The following is a 14,894-nucleotide window of genomic DNA, read 5'->3' on the forward strand; positions in this document are numbered from 1 at the left end:
GAACGGCGATTTGCACATAGTAAGGGCTTAATAAATACCATCATCATTATTATTATTATTATCCCGGCTCTGCCAATTGTCAGCTGTGTGACTTGGGCAAGTCACTTCACTTCTCTGGGCCTCGGTTCCCTCAACTGTCAAATGGGGATTAAGCCCCTGAGCCCCCCGTGGGACCACCTGATCACCTTGTAACCTCCCCTGTGCTTAGAACAGTGATTTGCACATAGTAAGCTCTTAATAAATACCAACATTATTATTATTATCCCGGCTCTTCCAACTGTCAGCTGTGTGACTTTGGGCAAGTCACTTCACTTCTCTGGGCCTCGGTTCCCTCAACTGTCAAATGGGGATTAAGAGTGGGAGCCCCCTGTGGGACCACCTGATCACCTTGTAACCTCCCCTGTGCTTAGAACTGTGATTTGCACATGGTAAGCACTTAATAAATACCATTATTATTATTATTATCCCGGCTCTGCCAATTGTCAGCTGTGTGACTTTGGGCAAGTCACTTCACTTCTCTGGGCCTCGGTTACCTCATTGTCAAATGAGGATTAAGACTGCCAACTTGTACTTCCCAAGCGCTTAGTACAGTGCTGTGCACACAGTAAGCGCCCAATAAATACGATTGAATGAATGAATGAATGAATGTGAGCCCCCCAGTGGGACCACCTGATCACCTTGGAACCTCCCCTGTGCTTAGAACAACGATTTGCACCTGGTAAGCGCTTAATAAATACCATTATTATTATTATTATCCCGGCTCTGCCAATTGTCAGCTGTGTGACTTTGGGCAAATCACTTCACTTCTCTGGGCCTCGGTTCCCTCAACTGTAAAATGGGGATTAAGACTGTGAGCCCCCCATGGGACCACCTGATCGATCACCTTGGAACCTCCCCAGCGGTTAGAATAGTGATTTGCACATGGTACGCGCTTAATAAATGCCATTCTTATAATACTAATAATAGTATTTGTTAAGCGCTTACTATGTGCAAAGCACTGTTTTAAGCTCTGAGGGGGAAACAAGATGATCAAGCTGTCCCACTGGGGGCTCACTGTCTTAATCCCCAATTTACAGATGCGGGAACTGAGGCTCAGAGAAGTTAAGTGACTTGCCCAAGGTCACACAGCAGACATGTGGTGGAGACAGGATTTGAACCCATGACCTCTGACTCCAAAGCCCATGCTCTTTCCACTGAGCCACTATCCCGGCTCTGCCAATTGTTAGCTGTGTGACTTTGGGCAAGTCACTTTACTTCTCTGGGCCTCGGTTCCCTCACTGTCAAATGGGGATTAAGACTGCCAACTTGTATTTCCCAAGCGCTTAGTACAATGCTTGGCACACAGCAAACGCTCGATAAATACGAATGAATGAATGAATGAATGAATGTGAGCCCCCCCCCCCCCCACCTGATCACCTTGTAACCTCCCCTGCGCTTAGGACAGTGATTTGCACATAGTAAGCACTTAATAAACACCGTCATCATTATTATTATTATCCCTGCTCTACCAATTGTCAGCTGTGTGACTTTGGGCAAGTCACTTCCCTTCTCTGGGCCTCGGTTACAACCTCAACTGTAAAATGGGGATGAAGACTGTGAGCCCCCCGTGGGACCACCTGATCACCTTGGAACCTCCCCTGTGCTTAGAACAGTGATTTGCACATGGTGAACGCTTAATAAATACCATCATTATTATTATTATTATCCCGGCTCTGCCAATTGTCAGCTGTGTGACTTTGGGTAAGTCACTTCACTTCTCTGGGCCTCAGTGACCTCAACTGTAAAATGGAGATTAGGACTGTGAGCCCCCCGTGGGACAACCTGATCACCCTGGAACCTCCCCAGCGCTTAGAACAGTGATTTGCACATAGTAAGCGCTTAATAAATATCATTATTATTATTATTATCCCTCCTCTGCCAATTGTCAGCTGCGTGACTTTGGGCAAGTCACTTCACTTCTCTGGGCCTCGGTGACCTCAACTGTCAAATGGGGATTAAGGCTGTGAGCCCCCGTGGGACCACCTGATCACCTTGGAACCTCCCCAGCACTTAGAATAGTGATTTGCACATGGTACACGCTTAATAAATGCCATTCTTATAATAATAATAATTGTATTTATTAAGCGCTTACTATGTGCAAAGCACTGTTCTAAGCGCTGAGGGGGAAACAAGGTGATCAAGTTGTCCCATGGAGGGGGCTCACCGTCTTAATCACCATTTTACAGATGAGGGAACTGAGGCTCAGAGAAGTTAAGTGACTTGCCCAAGGTCACACAGCAGACATGTGGTGGAGGCTGGATTTGAACCCATGACCTCTGGCTCCAAAGCCCGTGCTCTTTCCACTGAGCCATTAATGATCCCAGCTCTGCCAGTTGTCAGCTGTGTGACTTTGGGCAAGTCACTTCACTTCTCTGGGCCTCGGTTACCTCAACTGTCAAATGGGGATTAAGCCCGTGAGCCCCCCGTGGGACCACCTGATCATCTTGTAACCTCCCCTGCGCTTAGAACAGTGATTTGCACATAGTAAGCGCTTAATAAATACCAATATTATTATTATTATTATTGTTATTATCCCGGCTTTGCCAATTGTCAGCTGTGTGACTTTGGGCAAGTCACTTCACTTCTCTGGGCCTCGGTTCCCTCAACTGTAAAACGGGGATTAAGAGTGTGAGCCCCCCGTAGGACCACCTGATCACCTTGTAACCTCCCCTGCGCATAGAACTGTGATTTGCACATGGTAAGCACTTAATAAATGCCATCATCATCATTATTATTATTATGCCGGCTCTGCCAATTGTCAGCTGTGTGATTTTGGGCAAGTCACTTCACTTCTCTGGGCCTCGGTTACCTCAGTGTCAAATGAGGATTAAGACTTCCCATTTGTACTTCCCAAGCGCTTAGTACAGTGCTGTGCACACAGTAAGCGCCCAATAAATACGATTGAATGAATGAATGAATGAATGTGAGCCCCCTGTGGGACCACCTGATCACCTTGTAACCTCCCCTGCGCTTAGTACAGTGCTTTGCACATAGTAAGTGCTTAATAAACACCATTATTATTATTATTATTATTATTATTATCCAGACTCTGCCAGTTGTCAGCTGTGTGACTTTGGGCATGTCACTTCACTTCTCTGGGCCTCAGTTTCCTTAACTGTCAAATGGGGATTAAGGCTGTGAGCCCCCCGTGGGACCACCTGATCACTTTGTAACCTCCCCAGCGCTTAGAACAGTGATTTGCACATAGTAAGCGCTTAATAAATACCATCATCATTATTATTATTATCCCTGCTCTGCCAATTGTCAGCTGTGTGACTTTGGGCAAGTCACTTCACTTCTCTGGGCCTTGGTTCCCTCAACTGTAAAATGGGGATTAAGACGGTGAGCCCCCCGTGGGACCACCTGATCAATCACCTTGGAACCTCCCCAGCAGTTAAAAGAGTGATTTGCACATGGTATGCACTTAATAAATGCCATTCTTATAATAATAATAATAGTATTTCTTAAGCGCTTACTATGTGCAAAGCACTGTTTTAAGCGCTGAGGAGGAAACAAGGTGATCAAGCTGTCCCACGGGGGGCTCACCGTCTTAATGCCCATTTTACAGATGAGGGAACTGAGGCTCAGAGAAGTTAAGTGACTTACCCAAGGTCACACAGCAGACATGTGGTGGAGACGGGATTTGAACCCATGACCTCTGACTCCAAAGCCCATGCTCTTTCCACGGAGCCATTATCCCGGCTCTGCCAATTGTCAGCTGTGTGACTTTGGGCAAGTCACTTTACTTCTCTGGGCCTCGGTTCCCTCACTGTCAAATGGGGATTAAGACTGCCAACTTGTACTTCCCAAGCGCTTAGTACAATGCTCTGCACACAGCAAACGCTCAATAAATACGATTGAATGAATGAATGGGACCACCTGATCACCTTGTAACCTCCCCTGTGCTTAGGACAGTGATTTGCACATGGTAAGTGCTTAATGAATACCATTATTATTATTATTATTATCCCGGCTCTGCCAGTTGTCAGCTGTGTGACTTTGGGCAAGTCACTTCACTTCTCTGGGCCTCAGTTACCTCAACTGTAAAATGGGGATTAGGGCTGTGAGCCCCCCGTGGGACCACCTGATCACTTCGTAACCTCCCCTGTGCTTAGAACAGTGATTTGCACATAGTAAGCGCTTAATAAATACCAACATTATCATTATTATTATCCCGGCTCCTCCAACTGTCAGCTGTGTGACTTTGGGCAAGTCACTTCACTTCTCTGGGCCTCGGTTCTCTCAACTGTCAAATGGGGATTAATGGTGAGCCCCCCGTGGGACCACCTGATCACGTTCTAACCTCCCCAGCGCTTAGAATGGTGATTTATAATAATAACAACAATGGCATTTATTAAGTGCTTATGCAGAGCACTGCTCTAAGCGCTGGGGAATTTACAAGGTGATCAGGTTGTCCCATGTGGGGCTCACAGCCTTCATCCCCAATTTACAGATGACGTAACTGAGGCCCAGAGAAGTGAAGCTACTTGCCCAAAGTCACCCAGCTGACGAGTGGTGGAGCCGGGATTTGAACCTATGACCTCTGACTCCAAAGCCCGGGCTCTTTCCACTGAACCACGCCGCTTCTCAATAACAATGGCATGTATTAAGCGCTTACTATGTGCAGAGCACTGTTCTAAGCGCTGGGGAATTTATAAGGTGATCAGGTTGTCCCACGGCGGGGGGGGGGGGGGGGGGGGGGCTCACAGTCTTCCTCCCCATTTTACAGATGAGGTAACTGAGGCCCAGAGAAGTGAAGCTCCGCTCCTCTGCCGCTAATCTCCTCACCGTGCCTCATTCTCGCCTGTCCCACCATCGACCCCCGGCCCACGTCATCCCCCGGGCCTGGAATGGCCTCCCTCTGCCCATCCGCCAAGCTAGCTCTCTTCCTCCCTTCAAGGCCCTACTGAGAGCTCACCTCCTCCAGGAGGCCTTCCCAGATTGAGCCCCTTCCTTCCTCTCCCCCTCGTCCCTCTCTCCATCCCCCCATCTTACCTCCTTCCCTTCCCCACAGCACCTGTATGTATGTATACATGTTTGTGCATATTTATTACTCTATTTATTTTACTTGTACCTATCTATTCTATTTATTTTATTTTGTTAGTATGTTTGGTTTTGTTCTCTGTCTCCCCCTTTTAGACTGTGAGCCCACGGTTGGATAGGGACTGTCTCTCTATGTTGCCAACTTGTACTTCCCAAGCGCTTAGTCCAGTGCTCTGCACACAGTAAGCGCTCAATAAATATGATTGATTGATTGATTGATTGACTGAGCCCCCTCCTTCGTCTCCCCCTCTCCATTCCCCCATCTTACCTCCTATCCTTCCCCACAGCACCTGTATATATGTATACATGTTTGTACGTATTTATTACTCTATTTATTTATTTTTTTATTTTACTTGTACATATCTATTCTATTTATTTTATTTTGTTAGTATGTTTGGTTTTGTTCTCTGTCTCCCCCTTCTAGACTGTGAGCCCACTGTGGGGCAGGGACCGTCTCCCTATGTTGCCGACTTGTACTTCCCAAGCGCCTAGTCCAGTGCTCTGCACACAGTAAGCGCTCAATAGAGCCCGGGCTTTGGAGTCAGAGGTCATAGGTTCAAATCCCTGCTCCGCCACCTGTCAGCTGTGTGACTTTGGGCAAGTCCCTTAACTTCTCTGTGCCTCAGTTCCCTCATCTGTAAAATGGGGATCAAGACTGTGAGCCCCCCATGGGACAACCTGATCCCCTTGTAACCTCCCCAGCGCTTAGCATGGTGCTTTGCACATAGTAAGCGCCTAATAAATGCCATTAAAAACATAAATACGATTGATTGATTGATCAATCTCTCCCTTTTAGACTGTGAGCCCACTGTTGGGTAGGGACCATCTCTATACGTTGCCAACTTGTACTTCCCAAGCGCTTAGTCCAGTGCTCTGCACACAGTAAGCGCTCAATAGAGCCCGGGCTTTGGAGTCAGAGGTCATAGGTTCAAATCCCTGCTCCACCACCACAGTCAGCTGTGTTACTTTGGGCAAGTCCCTTAACTTCTCTGTGCCTCAGTTCCCTCATCTGTAAAATGGGGATCAAGACTGTGATTGGGACAACCTGATCACCTTGTAACCTCCCCAGTGCTTAGCACGGCGCTTTGCACCTAGTAAGTGTCTAATAAATGCCATTAAAAATAATAAATACGATTGATTGATTGGTTGATTGATTTAGACTGTGAGCCCACTGTTGGGTAGGGACTGTCTCTATACGTTGCCAACTTGTACTTCCCCAGCGCTTAGTCCAGTGCTCTGCACATAGTAAGTGCTCAATAAATACGATTGATGATGATCTGTAAAATGGGGATCAAGACTGTGAGCCCCCCATGGGACAACCTGATCACCTTGTAACCTCCCCAGCGCTTAGCATGGCGCTTTGCACCTAGTAAGCGCCTAATAAATGCCATTAAAAAAATAAATACGATTGATTGATTGATTTAGACTGTGAGCCCACTGTTGGGTAGGGACCGTCTCTATATGTTGCCAACTTGTACTTCCCCAGCGCTTAGTCCAGTGCTCTGCACACAGTAGGCGCTCAATAAACACGATTGATTGCTCTCGCCTGTCCTGCCATCGACCCCCGGCCCACGTCCTCCCCCGGGCCTGGAATGCCCCCAATCCCTCTGCCCATCCGCCAAGCTAGCTCTCTTCCTCCCTTCAAGGCCCTGCTGAGAGCTCACCTCCTCTAGGAGGCCTTCCCAGACTGAGCCCCTTCCTTCCTCTCCCCCTCATCCCCCTCTCCATCCCCCCATCTTACCTCCTTCCCTTCCCCACAGCACCTGTATATATGTCTATATGTTTGTACATATTTAATACTCTATTTATTTATTTATTTTATTTTTACATATCTATTCTATTTATTTTATTTTGTTAGTATATTTGGTTTTGTTCTCTGTCTCCCCCTTTTAGACTGCGAGCCCACTGTTGGGTAGGGACTGTCTCTATATGTTGCCAACTTGTACTTCCCAAGCGCTTAGTGCAGTGCTCCGCACACAGTAAGCGCTCAATAAATACGATTGATTGATTGATTGATTGGTTTTCTTCTCTGTCTCCCCCTTCTAGACGGTGAGCCCGCTGTTGGGTAGGGACCGCCTCTATATTGGGCCAGTCATTTCTCTGTGCCTCGGTGACCTCTTCTGGAAAAAGGGGGAGGAAGGCCTCGAGCCTTCGTATTTACTACTCTATGTATTCATTTATTTATTTTACTTGTACATATTTATTTATTTTACTTGTACCTATCTAGTCTATTTATTTTATTTTGTCACTACGTTTGGTTTTGTTCTCTGTCTCCCCCTTCGAGACTGTGAGCCCGCTGTTGGGTAGGGACCGTCTCTCTATGTTGCCAACTTGTGCTTCCCAAGCGCTTAGTACAGTGCTCTGCACACAGTAAGCGCTCAATAAATACGATTGATTGATTGATTGATTGGTTCTGTTCTCTGTCTCCCCCTTCTAGACCGTGCACCCGCTGTTGGGTAGGGACCGTCTCTATAGTGGGCCAGTCATTTCTCTGTGCCTCGGTGACCTCTTCTGGAATAAGGGGGAGGAAGACCGCGAGCCTTCGTATTTATTACTCTATGTATTTATTTATTTATTTTACTTGTCCCTATCTAGTCTATTTATTTTATTCTGTCACTACGTCTGGTTTTGTTCTCTGTCTCCCCCCTTCTAGACTGTGAGCCCGCTGTTGGGTAGGGACCGTCTCTCTATGTTGCCAACTTGTGCTTCCCAAGCGCTTAGTCCAGTGCTCCGCACACAGTAAGCGCTCAATAAATACGATTGATGATGATGATGATTGATATTGATTGAAGCGACTGGTATTGATTGATTGAAGCGACTGGTATTGATTGATTGAAGCGACTGGCCCAAAGTCACCCAGCTGAGGAGAGGCGGAGCCGGGATTTGAACCTTATGACCTCTGACTCCAAAGCCCGGGCTCTTTCCACTGAGCCTTGCACGTCGTCATATTTTAATAAACGCCCTCATCATCATCATCATCATTATTTTATTATTATTAGTATTATTTAGAGAAGGGAGGGTAGGTTGAGGAGAGTAGGCCGCGGGCGCTCGTCGGCTCGGCCGTCGAGCGGCCTTGCCTGTGGGCGGTTCTGGCGGGCCGCGGCCTCCATCTTGCGCTCGGCGCTCGATTGGCCGCCGCCCTGAGGAGGAGGGAGGAGGAGGAGGAGGAGGACGGAAGATGGCGGACAAAACGCCCGGCGGGTCGCAGAAATCCACTTCGAAGGTGGTCCGTGAGGGGAGCGCGGTCGGGGCCGCCATGGCGGAAGGGCGGAGGGCTTTGGGCAAGTCACTTCGCCTCTCCGGGCCTCGGGCCCCTCAGCTGTGAAATGGGGATACAGGCCGTGAGCCCACCTCGTCACCTTGGAATAATCAGAGCCATAATGGCATTTGTTAAGCGCATACCGTGCGCGGAGCACTGTTATAATAATAATAATGATGATGGCATTTGTTAAGCGCTTACCATGTGCGGAGCACTGTTATAATAATAATAATGATGGCATTTGTTAAGCGCTTACTCTGTGCAAAGCACTGTTATAATAATAATAATAATAATGGCATTTGTTAAGCGCTTACCATGTGCGGAGCACTGTTATAATACTAATAATAATGATGGCATTTGTTAAGCGCTTACTCTGTGCAAAGCACTGTTATAATAATAATAATAATGGCATTTGTTAAGCGCTTACCATGTGCGGAGCACTGTTATAATACTAATAGTAATGATGGCATTTGTTAAGCGCTTACTCTGTGCAAAGCACTGCCCTAAGCGCTGGGGGATTTAGAATGTGATCTGCGAGCCCACTGTTGGGTAGGGACCGTCTCTATATGTTGCCAACTTGGGCTTCCCGAGCGCTTAGTACAGTGCTCTGCACACGGTAAGCGCTCAATAAATACCATTGAGTGATCAGGTTGTCCCACGTGGGGCTCGCGGTCTTCACCCCCCGTTTTACGGATGAGGGGGCTGAGGCTCAGAGAAGCGAAGCGACTTGACCAAGGTCGCACAGAAGACGTGGTGGGGGGCGGAATTCGAACCCAGGACCTCCGACTCCAAAGCCCGGGCTCTTTCCACTGGGCCACGCTTGGTTAGAATCAATCAATCGTATTGAGCGCTTACTGTGTGCAGAGCGCTGTACTAATCAATTAATCGTATTGAGCCCACTGTTTGGTAGGGACTGTCTCTATATGTTGCCAATTTGTACTTCCCAAGCGCTTAGTACAGTGCTCTGCACATAGTAAGCGCTCAATAAATACGATTGATGATGATGATTGAGCGCTTACTGTGTGCAGAGCGCTGTACTAATCAACCAATCGATCGTATTGAGCGCTTACTGTGTGCAGAGCGCTGTACTAATCAATCAATCGTATTGAGCGCTTACTGTGTGCAGAGCACTGTACTGAGCGCTTGGGAAGTCCAAGTGGGCAACATAGACGGTCCCTGCCCAACAGCGGGCGGAGGTCGTGGGTTCGAATCCCGGCCCCGCCGGTTGTCAGCTGTGTGACTTTGGGCACTTCTCTGGGCCTCAGTTCCCTCATCTGTAAAATGGGGATGAAGACTGCGAGCCCCCTGTGGGACAACCTTGTCCCCAGCGCTTAGAACAGTGCTTTGCACATAGTAAGCGCTTAACAAATGCCCTTATTATTATTATAGAAGGGGGAGACAGACAAGAAAACCTGTTTATTTATTCTTAGCTTCTCGGGGTGATGACCGGATTTTCTTGGCTGGAGGGGGTAGAGTGATTTGCACATAGTGAGCGCTTAATACATATTATTATTATTATGAGTGATTTGCACATAGTAAGCGCTTAGTAAATATCATTATTATTATTATGAGTGATTTGCACATAGTAAGCGCTTAGTAAATATCATTATTATGATGATGGTGATGGTTAGTATCCCGGCTGGGCGGGAGGGCCGGAGCGGGGTTGCGGCCTACGGGCCTCCCGGAGCCTCGGGCTCGCGTAGATCGGGGCCCCGGACGGGGGCGGGGGGCGGCGGCAGCGCCTGCACGTGCGCCCGCCCGCCCTTCCTCCTTCATCCACTCCCTCACTCGTTCGGTCATATTTATTGAGCGCCTCCTGTGTGCGCAGCGCTGTGCTAAGCGCTTGGGAAGCGCGAGTCGGCCGCATTCATTCATTCAATCGTATTTATTGAGCGCTTCCTGTGTGCACAGCACTGGACTAAGCGCTTGGGCGAGTACGAGTCGGCCATATTCATTCATTCAGTGGTATTTATTGAGCGCCTCCTGTATGCACAGCACTGGACTAAGCGCTTGGGAGAGTACAAGTCGGCCGCATGCATTCACTCATTCAATCGTATTTATTGAGCGCTTACTGTGTGCAGAGCACTGTACTAAGCGCTTATGGAATCAGTCGTATTTATTGAGCGCCTCCTGTGTGCAGAGCGCCGTCCTAAGCGCTTGGGAAGCGCGAGTCGGCCGCATTCATTCCCTCAGTCGTATTTATTGAGCGCCTCCTGTGTGCGCAGCGCCGTCCTAAGCGCTTGGGAAGCACGAGTCGGCCTCATTCATTCCCTCAGTCGTATTTATTGAGCGCTTCCTGTGTGCAGAGCGCTGTACTAAGCGCTTGGGAAGTACAAGTTGGCAACATGAGTCGGCCGCATTCATTCATTCAGTCGTATTTATTGAGCGCTTCCTGTGTGCACAGCACTGGACTAAGCGCTTGGGAGAGTACAAGTCGGCCGCATTCATTCACTCAGTTGTATTTATTGAGCGCTTCCTGTGTGCAGAGCACTGTACTAAGCGCTTGGGAAGTACAAGTTGGCAACATGAGTCGGCCGCATTCATTCATTCAGTCGTATTTATTGAGCGCTTCCTGTGTGCACAGCACTGGACTAAGCGCTTGGGAGAGTACAAGTCGGCCGCATTCATTCACTCAGTTGTATTTATTGAGCGCTTCCTGTGTGCAGAGCGCTGTACTAAGCGCTTGGGAAGTACAAGTTGGCAACATGAGTCGGCCGCATTCATTCATTCAATCGTATTTATTGAGCGCTTCCTGTGTGCACCGCACTGGACTAAGCGCTTGGGAGAGTACAAGTTGGCCGCATTCATTCACTCAGTCGTATTTATTGAGCGCTTCCTGTGTGCAGAGCGCTGTACTAAGCGCTTGGGAAGTACAAGTTGGCAACATGAGTCGGCCGCATTCATTCACTCAATCGTATTTATTGAGCGCCTCCAGTGTGCGCAGCGCCGTCCTAAGCGCTTGGGAAGCACGAGTCGGCCGCATTCATTCACTCAGTCGTATTTATTGAGCGCTTCCTGTGTGCTCATTGCCGTACTAAGCGCTTGGGAAACACGAGTCGGCCGCATTCATTCCCCCAGTCGTATTTATTGAGCGCTTCCTGTGTGCAGAGCGCTGTATTAAGCGCTTGGGAAGTACAAGTTGGCACCAGGAGTCGGCCACATTCATTCATTTAATCGTGCTTATTGAACGTTTCCTGTGTGCACAGCACTGGACTAAGCGCTTGGGAGAGTACAAGTCGGCCGCATTCATTCACTCAGTCGTATTTATTGAGCGCCTCCTGTGTGCAGAGCGCTGTGCTAAGCGCTTGGGTAGCGCGAGTCGGCCGCATTCATTCACTCAGTCACATTTATTGAGCGCTTCCTGTGTGCAGAGCACCGTACTAAGCGCTTGGGAAGTACAAGTTGGCAACATGAGTCGGCCGCATTCATTCATTCAGTCGTATTTATTGAGCGCTTCCTGTGTGCACAGCACTGGACTAAGCGCTTGGGAGAGTACAAGTCGGCCGCATTCATTCACTCAGTTGTATTTATTGAGCGCTTCCTGTGTGCAGAGCGCTGTACTAAGCGCTTGGGAAGTACAAGTTGGCAACATGAGTCGGCCGCATTCATTCATTCAATCGTATTTATTGAGCGCTTCCTGTGTGCACCGCACTGGACTAAGCGCTTGGGAGAGTACAAGTTGGCCGCATTCATTCACTCAGTCGTATTTATTGAGCGCTTCCTGTGTGCAGAGCGCTGTACTAAGCGCTTGGGAAGTACAAGTTGGCAACATGAGTCGGCCGCATTCATTCATTCAGTCGTATTTATTGAGCGCTTCCTGTGTGCACAGCACTGGACTAAGCGCTTGGGAGAGTACGAGTCGGCCGCATTCATTCCCTCAGTCGTATTTATTGAGCGCTTCCTGTGTGCAGAGCGCTGTACTAAGCGCTTGGGAAGTACAAGTTGGCAACATGAGTCGGCCGCATTCATTCATTCAGTCGTATTTATTGAGCGCTTCCTGTGTGCACAGCACTGGACTAAGCGCTTGGGAGAGTACAAGTTGGCCGCATTCATTCACTCAGTCGTATTTATTGAGCACTTCCTGTGTGCAGAGCGCTGTACTAAGCGCTTGGGAAGTACAAGTTGGCAACATGAGTCGGCCGCATTCATTCACTCAATCGTATTTATTGAGCGCCTCCAGTGTGCGCAGCGCCGTCCTAAGCGCTTGGGAAGCACGAGTCGGCCGCATTCATTCACTCAGTCGTATTTATTGAGCGCTTCCTGTGTGCTCATTGCCGTACTAAGCGCTTGGGAAACACGAGTCGGCCGCATTCATTCCCCCAGTCGTATTTATTGAGCGCTTCCTGTGTGCAGAGCGCTGTATTAAGCGCTTGGGAAGTACAAGTTGGCACCAGGAGTCGGCCACATTCATTCATTTAATCGTGCTTATTGAACGTTTCCTGTGTGCACAGCACTGGACTAAGCGCTTGGGAGAGTACGAGGTGGCCGCATTCATTCAGTCGTATTTATTGAGCGCCTCCTGTGTGCAGAGCGCTGTGCTAAGCGCTTGGGAAGCACGAGTCGGCCTCATTCATTCACTCAGTCGTATTTATTGAGCGCCTCCTGTGTGCAGAGCACTGTACTAAGCGCTTGGGAAGTACAAGTTGGCAACATGAGTCAGCCACATTCATTCATTCAGTCGTATTTATTGAGCGCTTCCTGTGTGCAGAGCGCCGTCCTAAGCGCTTGGGAAGCACGAGTCGGCCGCATTCATTCACTCAGTCGTATTTACTGAGCGTCTCCAGTGTGCGCAGCGCCGTCCTAAGCGCTTGAGAAGCACGAGTTGGCCGCATTCATTCACTCAGGCTTATTTATTGAGCGCTTACTGTGTGCACAGCGCTGCCCTAAGCGCTTGGGAAGTACAAGTCGGTGACGTATTCAACATATTCATTCGTTGTCATATTTATGGAGCGCTTCCTGTGTGCAGAGCACTGGACTAAGCGCTTGGGAGAGTACAAATCGGCCACATTCGTTTATTCAAGCGTATTTATTGAGCGCCTCCTGTGTGCAGAGCGCCGTCCTAAGCGCTTGGGAACCGCGAGCCGGCCGCATTCATTCACTCAGTCGTATTTATTGAGTGCTTCCTGTGTGCGCAGCGCTGTCCTAAGCGCTTGGGAAGCACGAGTCGGCCGCACTCATTCAATCAATCAGTCAATCATTCATTCAATCGTATTTATTGAGCGCTTCCTGTGTGCAGAACACTAGACTAAGCGCTTGGGAGAGTACAAGTCGGCCACATTCATTCATTCAATCGTATTTATTGAGCGCCTCCTGTGTGCAGAGCGCTGTTCTAAGCGCTTGGGAAGCACAAGTCGGCCACATTTATTCATTCAATCGTATTTATCGAGCGCTTCCTGTGTGCACAGCACTGGACTAAGCGCTTGGGAGAGTACGAGTCGGCCACATTCATTCATTCAATCGTATTGATGGAGCGCTTCCTGTGTGCACAGCACTGGACTAAGCGCTTGGGAAGTACAAGTCGGCCACATTTATTCTTTCAAGCGTATGTATTGAGCGCTTCCTGTGTGCAGAGCGCTGCCCTAAGCGCTTGGGAAGCCCAAGTCGGCCACATTCATTCATTCAATCGTATTTATTGAGCGCTTCCCGTGTGCAGAGCACTGCCCTAAGCGCTTGGGAAGTACAAGTCGGCAACGTATTCATTCAGCCGTATTTATTGAGCGCTTCCTGTGTGCACAGCACTGGACTAGGCGCTTGGGAAGTACGAGTCTGCGACGTATTCATTCATTGTCGTATTTATTGAGCGCTTCCTTTGTGCAGAACACTGTCCTAAGCCCTTGGTAAGTACAAGTCGGCAACATATTCATTCATTCAGTCGTATTGACGGAGCGCTTCCTGTGTGCAGAGCACTGTACTAAGCGCTAGGGAAGTACGAGTCGGCAACATCTAGAGACGGTCTCTACCCCATAACGGGCTCACAGTCTAGGAATAATAACGATGGCATTTATTAAGCACCTACTATGTGCCAGTCACGGTTCTGAGCCCTGGCGGAGATACAAGGTGACCAGGTTGTCCCACGTGGGGCTCGTAGTCTTCATCCCCACTTTACAGATGAGGGAACGGAGGCCCAGAGAAGTGAAGTGACTTGCCCAAAGTCACACAGCAGACAGTTGGCGGGGCGGGATTTGAACCCGTGACCTCTGACTCCAAAGCCCGGGCTCTTTCCACTGAGCCACGCTGCTTCTCATTCGTTCATTCAGTCGTATTTATTGAGCGCTTACCGTGTGCAGAGCAGTGGGCTAAGCGCTGGGGAAGTACAAGTAGTAGGCAACATTCATTCATTCAGTCGTGTTTATTGAGCGCTTATTATGTGCAGAGCACTGGACTAAGCGCTTGAAGTACAAGTCGGCAACATTCATTCATTCAGTTGTATTTATTGAGCGCTTCCTGTGTGCACAGCACTGGACTAAGCGCTTGGGAAGTACAAGTTGGCAACATTCATTCATTCAGTCGTATTTATTGAGCGCTTCCTGTGTGCACAGCACTGGACTAAGCG

General features: G+C 48.8%; 1 protein-coding gene across 7 annotated transcripts in view; it reads left to right on the plus strand.

Annotated features, from left to right (window-relative positions):
* Positions 1-8,223: 8,223 nt before the first annotated feature.
* Positions 8,224-14,894, plus strand: part of LOC119926318 (U2 snRNP associated SURP domain containing) — an 86,105-nt gene continuing 79,434 nt past the window's right edge. For 3 of the 7 annotated variants that reach the window (XM_038744482.1, XM_038744649.1, XM_038744738.1), the window contains exon 1: positions 8,241-8,308. In XM_038744482.1, the coding sequence (XP_038600410.1) occupies positions 8,261-8,308 (48 nt within the window). In that variant the 5' untranslated portion in view covers positions 8,241-8,260. Of the gene's footprint in view, positions 8,309-14,894 lie in introns of all 7 variants that reach the window. The other 4 variants (XM_038744823.1, XM_038744490.1, XM_038745009.1 and 1 more) reach the window with 4 other exon arrangements.

The sequence above is a fragment of the Tachyglossus aculeatus genome, chromosome 1 (assembly GCF_015852505.1).
Source record: "Tachyglossus aculeatus isolate mTacAcu1 chromosome 1, mTacAcu1.pri, whole genome shotgun sequence".
Classification (NCBI taxonomy): domain Eukaryota; kingdom Metazoa; phylum Chordata; class Mammalia; order Monotremata; family Tachyglossidae; genus Tachyglossus; species Tachyglossus aculeatus.